Source organism: Orcinus orca, chromosome 16 (assembly GCF_937001465.1).
Source record: "Orcinus orca chromosome 16, mOrcOrc1.1, whole genome shotgun sequence".
In the NCBI taxonomy this organism is placed as follows: domain Eukaryota; kingdom Metazoa; phylum Chordata; class Mammalia; order Artiodactyla; family Delphinidae; genus Orcinus; species Orcinus orca.
In genome coordinates this window covers 30,124,043-30,133,980 of record NC_064574.1, presented here as the reverse complement: position 1 = coordinate 30,133,980, position 9,938 = coordinate 30,124,043, and the positions used below count along the sequence as shown (strand labels likewise).

Genomic DNA, 9,938 nt, shown 5'->3' with positions numbered 1-9,938 from the left:
GGGGGGTCGGGCAGAGCAGGACATGGGTGACCGGAAGTGGGAGTTGTGAGTGTCGCAGCCCGGGGCGGGGAGGGCCCAGGCGCTGTCGGGCCTCCGCGACTCACGCATGGAGAGTGCTGGGCGTCGGGCTGCGGACCGACCGCTAACCGGGACGCACGGGCTCTGCTGGGCAGAGGCTGTGCTGAAGCGACCGGCCTCTTCGGGCGCGGGAACATGAGGCCAGGCCCGGACCCCGCTGCGGGAGTGGGGCGCGGTGTGCGGGCCTGCCCGGGTCGCGGGTGAACGGCGCGGCGCCCCGGGACTCGGTAATTGGCGCGAGCGCGCGCGCGCATGCGCGGGGCGGCGGCGGGCACGTGGCGGGGCGCAGGGCTGCACCGCGCGGAAAGCGCCTCGGTGTCCTGGAGCCTTGCGGGCCTGGCGACCTCCTGCCTCATGTGCCAAGTGTAATGGAGACCGGCGCCACCATGGGCCCCACTCTGCTAACGCCACCTGGTCCCTGTAGCCCAGAGCAGCCCTGAAGGGGCCGCCGTTGGTCTCGTTTATTCCGTGTGGGCCCTGGAGCCAACCTGTCCTGAGTCCCCACCCTCGCGCGGCTTAGTGGCATCTCCTTGCAGCCCGTCGTTGTTGGCGGCGGCATGGTCTTCTGTCTGGAGAACGAGGAAGCGCACCGCCCGCTGGGAAGCACCATGGTCCAATTCCAGGCCTCTGAAGTCCAGCAGCTGCTACACAACAAGTTCGTGGTTATCTTGGGGGACTCAAGTGAGTGCCCTTCTAGAATCACACTTCCCGGTCCCACACCTGCAGCCTGTTTTCTGCATCTGAACCCTCTGCCTCCATCTCAAATCTCCTTCCTGATACCTAGTCTGGAACAGTCCAGTAGGTTTTCTCTTTTTATTTCCCTAACGCCTTACACAGGTGTCCTGACAGATGTAGCCTGTCAAGCTTTTCACCCCATCCTTGCTCAGCATTTTTCTTCCTGACAGTCCCCCACAGTGTCCCTCATGGAAGCAGTGGATTGTGCTGTCTGTCTCTTGGGTGACTTGGCTGACTTATTTCTGCCAGGTGATCTTGGGTCACTATATACTGAGTTGAGAAGTGATGTACAGCTAGAAGGAACAGAGGTAGTGCCAGTACTTTGTAACCTCACCTTCTCTTCTGTCTCTAAGTCAACACTCCACAAAGGTGGTGTTGGGCAACCCCAGCCCTGGGAAGATGGGAGGCCTGGATTTGGAAGGAGCTGGGGTGGAGTGCAGCCTGCCTCAGCCGCAGGATCTCTGTCTCCCTGCAGTCCAGCGGGCTGTGTACAAAGACCTGGTGCTTCTGCTCCAGAAAGACTCACTGCTCACAGCCGCCCAGCTGAAAGCCAAGGTGAGGGAAGCTTGGTGACCATGCCAGTGGTGGGTGGGCACAGACTCTGGCCTGGTAGGGTCCTCCTCCCTGGCATGGGTCTGACCAGCTGGGTCGGGGGGTGGGCAGGGGGAGCTGAGCTTTGAACAGGACCAGCTGATGGCTGGGGGTCAGCTGGGTGAGCTGCACAACGGGATACAGTACCGAGAGGTCCGCCAGTTCTGCTCGGGTTCTGGCCACCACCTTGTACGCTTCTACTTCCTCACCCGCGTTTACTCCGAGTACCTCGAGGGAATCCTGGAGGAGCTGACATATGGGCCTGCCCCGGACCTGGTGATCATCAACTCCTGCCTCTGGGATCTCTCCAGGTTGGGGCGGGGGGAGAGGGAAACCAGGGGTGGAGGTATGGCTCAGAGGCCACCCACCCCTGTGCTCTTGCCCACCCTTTGTGCTACCCAACAGGTATGGCCGCTGCTCGATGGAGAGCTACCGAGAGAACCTGGAGCGGGTGTTCATGCGCATGGACCAGGTGTTGCCAGACTCTTGCCTGCTGGTGTGGAACATGGCAATGCCCCTAGGAGAGCGTGTCACTGGGGGTTTCCTTCTGCCTGAGGCAAGTGACCAGAGCCCCTTAGGATAGAGGACGGGGCAGCTGACTGGTAGATAGAGGACCCTCCCTTCCAAACCTGCTTCATTCTGTGGCTCTTAGATGCTGCACTTTATCACTCAGCTCCAGCCCCTGGCAGGCTCTCTGCGGCGGGATGTGGTTGAAGGGAACTTCTACAGCGCTACACTGGCTGGGGACCACTGCTTCGATGTCTTGGACCTCCACTTTCATTTCCGGCATGCAGTACAGCACCGTCACCGGGACGGTGTCCACTGGGACCAGCATGCCCACCGCCACCTCTCACACTTGCTTCTGACCCACGTGGCTGATGCCTGGGGTGTGGAGCTGCCAAAGCGTGACTATCCCCATGGTGAGCCCTACCACAAGTGGGGACGGTAGTGATGCAAAGAGGGCCCTCAAAGCATAGGGCTCATAAACAACAGGACAGAGATCCTCAAGGGGAGTAGAGGCCCCTTGAAGGACCGTTGTGGATCCTGAGTGCTCCTTCCTTCCCCTGGGTTTCTGTATGGTCTAGCCGTGTGGTCACCTATGTGTATGTGAGTGAGCATTGAGCACATAAGGCAGCATGTCAGAGACCCTTATGCTACAGATAAACGGAAAATGAATGGGAATACTTTTAGATAGGAGTAGATGTAGGGGGTGGAAAGGCAGAAACAGAGGAAAGGTAATCCAGACAGTGTGGCAGAAACAACGAAGCCCCTTGGCTGGTGCTGTCACCCCCTCAGTTCCTGCCTGCTTATAAAGGGAACATCGTGGGTGATTGTTCCATGTCTGCTTCTGCCCTGGATCGTGTCCTCCAAGGCTAAGGATCGTGTCCTCCACGATCTGCCCTGGATCGTGTCCTCCTTCCTGCCTCACTTGTTGACAACTCATCCCTTTAAGCCACTTGTCTAGGACAATTGCTGTGTACATACTACCTACAGGATAGTGTTTATTGAATTGGAGACACGAGTCATGTTAGAAGACTGTAGTAGCATTAAAGGATGTGAGGGCATAGAGAGGTCAAGAATGTCACTTTTAGCCTGGAGTTGGAGCATCAGGGAAGTGAATTAGGATCTTGATTATATAGTAGTCCAATTTCTTTGTTTTTTTAGGTGAGAACTAAATCTCATCTAAATCAGTTGGAGAACTGATCCCCAACAAATGAAGGGTTGCTCTAAAGGTTGTAAGGCTAGTTTATCGTGGCTCAGGTCTTCTGAATCCAGTTTGGAGCCACAGAAATAGGAACATCAAAGGGAAGAGTTGGGTGGGAGGATGAGTTGGTGAGTTTGGTTAGGGCAGATCTCTTTGAGGTACTGTGAAGATGTTGAGTAGATTTGGAGTCAGTGATGCCCAGCAGGGAGATGGCAGCTGAGGGCATGAATGTGAACAGACGAAAAGAGCAAAACAATAGCCATGTTTTGGAGTTGGAAGGGAAGAGGGGCTGATGGAGGAAACAAAAGGAGACAAGGGTAGAGTCACTTTCAGGGAGGACAGAGGCTCTTGGCCACGTGACTTGTCAGGAAGCGAGGAAGTGGTTACATTTCATAGGATAAGTGTTGAAGGACTGGAGTAGGGTTAAAAGAGGTAGTGAGCAGTTGATGGAGAGAATGGCACCTGGGCAAAATACTCTTTGTGGGAGGAAATATGAAAGGAACAAGGGCCTACTGGGAGAAGGAAGTGACAGGATCTTTGTTTTTAAGAGAGAAGGTTTACTAAGCTTATTTATTGGTCTGTGGCAAGGAGCTGGGAGAGGAAAAAGCTAAAGATACAGGAGCTGGGCAACAGAGGGAGGAGACTGGAGGGGAGCATGAGGTCAGAACAAAGGCAAATCCACTGACTATTGAGACAGGCAGGGAAGAAAGAGTGCAGCTTGGGCTTGGCCTGAAATGAGAGGGGATGAGGAAACCTGTGTAGGAAGTAGAGGGTGCTGTGTTCTCCAAGAGGAGGGAGTAGAGGTTTAGAAGTGTGGACAGCCACAGTTCAGGGCGGCCTGGCTCCCCAGGCCTACCTAAAACAACCATCCCATTCCTAGACCCATGGATTGAGGACTGGCCAGAGCCGGATCATCTCTTCCAGGGGAGCCAGGGGCAGACCCCAGCCTTCAGGGAGCAGCTGGCCTTGCCCCCACCCTCTCCTTTACCCCTTCCCATGCATTTTCCCTACCCTCTTCCTCAGCCCTCCCCACCTCCTCTGTTTCCACTCCTGCCCCAGGATCCCCCTTTTTTCCCAGGCCAGCCCTTCCCACCCCATGAATTCTTCAACTTTAATCCAACAGAAGACTGCTCGATGCCACCCCACTTAGGTAGGTGCCTCTACAACCTCCCAGCACACCTTTCCCAGCATCCCCTTGAACCTCCCCCATCCTAGCCTCCTGTGTCCAGGTGGGCTGAGAGGAGTTGGGTAGCCCTTGTGCCCCCCAGGCTTGGGTTCAGTCACAGCTGAGTCTGGAGCAGCATCTGTAGACTCATTAATTAGCTCATTGATTGTCACAATTTCCTGACTTGGAAGTAGGGGAAGTAGTATTGCCATTTTGCAAATGGGGAAATTGAAGCCCAGAGAAACTCACCCTGGAGGACCAGAACTGCCTGAAGGCAGAGCTGGGCTCACCCTGGCCAGAAACCCACTCTGATAATGGCTGGTTCTTTTGTAGGATGTAGCCCCGCAGTGAACTTTGTGCCTGGCCCCCTGCCTCCTCCAGTCCCCAGCCCTATCCCCCATGGTCAGCACCGGGGCCTGGCCGTCCACCGGGGGATGCCACGCTGTATTCACACCAGCCCCTACCACGTGCCAAGGACAGGGGCACCCTGCAGGCAGCGTCCCAGACACTCAGACAGGCTGATCCATACATACAAACTGGACAAATGGCCTCCTCCCCATTCGGGGACGTGGCCTGGGTAGAGTGGATCTTATGCTGGAGCTGAATGTGCCAGTGGCCCTGCAGTGCCTGCTTGCCACCCCAGGTGCTGGGCCAGGGTATCTTGCTATGCCTGGCATTGTTGTTGTCCATTGCTGTCACCAATAAAGGCATGGAAGAACAGAGTAGCATCTTTTTGTGTAAGGGAGTAGGTCTCCCAGCCATGATCTTAAAAGTTGGGGAGGCTGCCTCTGGGCTCTCTGCGACCTTGGACCTTTTAACCCACGCTGTTTAGAAATCATTGAATGCATCCTTCCTACTGTCTCACACACTTGTTTACACCCTCACCAGAACACACGTGTACTTAACAAAGACCCTGGAGGGGTTCTCTGTTGTCAGCAGCTCTTTGGGATTGGGAAATATCAAGGGCTGAGTTGAAATTGTCAATATTTTACATGCAGTTTGGAATCTGGCTAGATCTCACCTATACCAGTCTCACACATTCATGTGTATGTTCAACACTCATCTGCTCCTGGAGATACAAGACACATACCTTGCACAATTTCTTGGCACATGGTAGACACTCATTAAGTGGTTGGAACTAAACAAAAAGCTCCCGAGCCCACGTGGGAGACTGATTAGAACCCTCCTCCTCTCAGAAATCACCCAAGCAAAAGTGAAAATGAGAAACAGAAATGTAAATACCATATCTGATGACCAGGAAGGAGCAGAAACTCCAAACAGTGAATTAGGCGGATAGGCTAAAAAACGCAGTGGAACCACTGCTTGGTACAAATCAGTTTGGAAATTCTTGGGCAGCATTTACTAAAGTTGAACATTTATGTACTCTGTGATTCAGCAATTTCACTTCAAGAGAAATGAGTACGTCTAGACAGATTTACCAAAAGACCTATGCAAGAATATTCATAGAAGTTTTTTTCATAGTAGCCAAAACTTGGAAACAAGCCAAATGTCCATCAACAGGAGAGTGGGGGCGTCCCTGGTGGCGTAGTGGTTAGGAATCCGCCTGCCAATGCAGGGGACACGGGTTTGAGCCCTGGTCTGGGAGGATCCCACATGCCACAGAGTAACTAGGCCCATGCGCCACAGCTGCTGAGCCTGCACTCTGGAGCCTGTGAGCCACAACTGCGGAGCCTGTGTGCCATAGCTGGTGAAGCCCGTGTGCCTTGAGCCTGAGCTCTGCAGCCGGGGGGGAAGCCACCGCAATGAGAAGCCTGCAATGAAGAGTAGCCCCTGCTCGCCGCGACTAGAGAAAGCCCGCGCGCAGCAACGAGGACCCAATGCAGCCAAAAACAAATAATTTTTTTAAAAAAAGGAGAGTGGATATTCGTCCCATACAATGGGATAGTAATAAAGGAAAACAAATGCTGATAGATGCAACGACATGGATAAATCTCACAGATATAATGTTGAAAGAAGCCAGAAACTAGAATACATTTTATATGATTTTATTCTGCATGATTTCAAGAATAGGCTAATCTATGGTGATAGAAATCAGAATTGTGGTTACCTTTTGGGAGAGGTATTGGTTGGGAAAGGGCATGATGGAACTACCTGGGATGATGGAAAAGTTCTATCTGGCTGGTAGTTACATGGCCACACAAAGACACACAAATATGTTAAAGTTTATTGAGCCAGAGACCTCCCTGGCAGTCCAGTGATTAAGACTCTGCCTTTCCAATGCAGGGGTATGAGTTCAATCCCAGGTCGGCCTGCATGCCGTGCAGTGAGGGCAAAAAAATTTTTTTAATTGAGCCATACCCTCGATATTTGTGCATTTTATTCATATGTAAAATGTATGAATTATATGTCAATTAAAAGGGAACCAGTGGAGTTCCCTGGTGGCCTACTGGTTAGGATTCACTGCCATGGCCTGGTTCAATCCCTGGTCAGGAGCTGAGATCCCACAAGTCGTGCAGTTTGGCCAAAAAAAAAAAAAAAAAAAAAGAATCAGGATATCCAGGAGTGGTTTAACATTAAAAAGACACCTAAAAATTTAATTCACCATATAAACAGAATAAAGCAGAATAAGTAGTCCTTTTAGTAGATGAAGAAAAAAAAATTTTTTTTAACATTCAACATCCACTCATGATCAAAACTGCTACTAGCAAACTAGGAATAGAAAGGAATTTCCTTGACTGGATAAAAGTTAACTATCAAAACTCCACAGTAATTCTTAATGGTGGAAACTTAAAAGCAGTTCTTTTAAAATCAGGATCAAGTCAAAGTTACCTGTGAACAGCAATTCCATATACCATTGTCTGGGAATTCCAGTTTGTATAGTCAGAAGATGAACACAAAGGAAGAGGACCTATTCTCATAACATCTGGCTTTTAGATGGATGTGGTATCCTTGGGTTTAGAGGGCTTCACAACTTACATATATGTTACAAATATTTTGCAAGTATACAGTATCACATATCAATTTTAAAAACTTTTTTGGTTTTAGACATTTGAAGACACAGGCCAGAAAATATGATAAAAGCTACAGCTCCTAAGTTCTTTTATTTTGAAGATGGAAAATATTTGAAAGGTAATAGAAATGTTTGCTCAGCAGAAAATAACTTGTCCAAAGTTGGTTGCATCCAGATCCTGACAGAACCTTATAAAAGACAGGTCTTTACCCCCGGAAGGATGGAATAATAGACTAGGGTTGGGACAGCAGTCGGAGACAGTGAAGCCAGCTAGATTGGGCCCTTCCTTCTCCTGGATTCTCATGAGCTCTGCCCTCGATGCCTCTGGGTTTCAGGCTGGGGAACTCAGGCTAGAGTTTTGGGTTAAGGAGATTTTGAGGAGTCAATGAAGCCGCCAGTGGGCCGGAGATGCTCCTTCCTGGCCCCAAGATCTACCCTCTCGGCCACTGCCGGCCCGGCCCGGGAGATACCTCTCCCCCTCCTCATTTCCTTCCCACACCCAGCCAAGCCCGACTCTTCGTAGCCAGAGCTGGAGGTCTCCGCTAGGGGAGCAAGCCATGCACCGAGTCAAGGGGCTGCGATTCCGGGGGTGGGGTGGAGGTGGGGGGAGGTGTTGATTTACGGGGGTGGCTAGCACTTACCCTATGTGGGTGCCCACAGCCCTCTGATCCCTGGCAAGGCTAGGGATTTCCTTCCCAACATAAGGCCCATGCCCACCCCAACTGTGCCTCCACGGTCAACGCGCGAGCTCGGCGCTCTCCAGCCGTCGCCCTGACCCCTCTCCCGCGCACCTGAGCCTAGAGGTCGCTCCTGGGGCAACCTCCCCACGCAGCGCAGGTCTTCTCCTCCTCCCCCAAGGATCCAGTCGGCCCCCTCCTTCTCTGTGACCACGGACTCTCGGCGAGCAGTGCTGCTCCCCTCACCCGCTAGCGGGGGCGGGGCCGCCCCCTTTCCCCGGCACAGAAGCGTCTGGGTGAGAGCGCCCCCTCCCGGCTTCCCGTAGCTGGTCCTGAGCGGTTCCCTGGGCACCGCACCGCCTGCTTCCAGAGACCCCTCTTCTTCCCTCTAGGGTGGCCACTGACAACTCTAGCTCAAGTGGAGCCCCCAGCCTTATGATCCCCCTTGACACCGCCCTCTCTGACCCTCCCGCATCCTGGCCGCTCCTACTCATTGCTCCCCGGTCCTTGGGGCAGAGGAAAGTCCTACCGGGCGCTCCTGCTCCTAGGCGCCCCCCCAGGGTGCGTGTATGCCGCTGTGGATCCTCTCTCTGCTTTCTCACATGCAAGGCCCCTCGCGGCTGACACCTCCTCCACTCCGGTTCTTTATGCTCCGCCTGATCTGATTATTTTTCTGGCCAGGCCACAAGCGTTACTGGAACCCCACCCCATCTGAGCCCGCTGCGGTGTTGGATGGGGTAGGGCCAGCAAAGAAAACTCACCCAACCTCCCAGGTCACTGAGGCCAGTGGGACAGCTTTCCCTTCTTGGCCCAAACGGAAGGGCTTAGAACTTCATTCTAGCATGTTCATTCTCCCCAGACTTGCATTATTAAGCATTTTAAGTCTAAATGGATGACTTTGTCTACATTTAAAGTAATTTCAGGAGTTATGTTTTTCTTCCCTCTCTGCAAGGTCCCTCACTTTATTTCCTTTTATCTGTGTACTCCATCCATCCCATTTGGCTGGCTCTAGAGTTCGCCATTCCATTCTATTTTTTGTTCTTATCAAGAAAAAAAAAAGAAGAAGAAGAAGAAAGTGTCTGGTTTTGTTGGCATGCATTTTAAGTTTGTGTGAAAAAAATTGCATTATTTTTCATTCAGCTTCTTTTCACTCAACGCTAGGATTTCAAGATCAATCCATATAGCTTCCACCCTTTCTAACTGCTGCCTCCTCTCCACAGTGCTCATCCACCATGTTTCACATTTTCCATTTCCTGCCACCACCAGTGAGTTCAATCATCATTCTCAGACGTATCCCCTCAACATATCCCCTCACCTGCAGCGCTTCTCACAGTGTGCAAAGTTATCCCTTGGGAGTCTTGTTAAAATGCAGGTTCTGATTCATCACACCTGGGGCGAGGCCTGAGCCTCTACATTTGTAGCCAGTTTACAGGTGATGCCTATACTGCTAGCCCTGGGACCACACTTTGAGGAACAAGGCCATTATGGGCCTCTGTGAGAATTCATTTTGGGTTGCTGGGTCACAGGGTATGTGTTGATCTAATTTGTTAAGTATTGCCTACCTGCTCTCCAGTCTGGCTGTGCCACCCTACCCCACACCAGCAACGCAGGAGGGTAGAAGATATATATTTATGTGGGGAAGGGAAGAAGGCCTTCTCCTTGCTCCTGCCAAAATCCTGCCCCCCAGCGTGTCTGGTCTGGGCCGAAACCTCCTCTCTCAATCAGAGTGGCCCCAAGGCTCTGGAGTGATGTCCCTGGCTAGCAATGCACGACCAAGTCAATGATGTGCCCAAGATTGGCATCCTGGCTTCATCTCTGACAGGAGCTTAAAGAACAGGCATTGAGAAGCCCTGCGGTCTTCAGTTAGGTTATATCTCCTCCATTGCTTTCCCTTTAGTAGCCTGTTAGGCTGGACTAGGACTCAAACAACCTGGCCTTGCCATTGGCAAGTAGCTATCCTGTGCCTGACTTCTCATCTCTAAAATGGGATGGTAACAGCATAGCTACAGTTTGTGG

General features: G+C 52.1%; 1 protein-coding gene across 3 annotated transcripts; it reads left to right on the top strand.

Moving 5' to 3' along the window:
• The first annotated feature begins 162 nt into the window (after positions 1 to 162).
• PCED1A (PC-esterase domain containing 1A) lies at positions 163 to 4,994 on the top strand. Of its 3 annotated transcripts, none has more exons than XM_004285322.3 (8): positions 163 to 305; positions 615 to 759; positions 1,289 to 1,368; positions 1,477 to 1,715; positions 1,810 to 1,960; positions 2,078 to 2,324; positions 3,990 to 4,259; positions 4,608 to 4,994. In XM_004285322.3, exons 2-8 carry the CDS (start codon positions 636 to 638, stop codon positions 4,853 to 4,855), a joined length of 1,359 nt encoding a protein of 452 aa, XP_004285370.1. In that variant the 5' UTR covers positions 163 to 305; positions 615 to 635; the 3' UTR covers positions 4,856 to 4,994. The 3 variants fall into 3 exon arrangements, with proteins under 3 accessions (XP_004285370.1, XP_049555055.1, XP_033271728.1); XM_049699098.1 differs by having other exon boundaries at positions 2,057 to 2,324; positions 4,188 to 4,259; XM_033415837.2 differs by having other exon boundaries at positions 2,057 to 2,324.
• Positions 4,995 to 9,938: the final 4,944 nt, after the last annotated feature.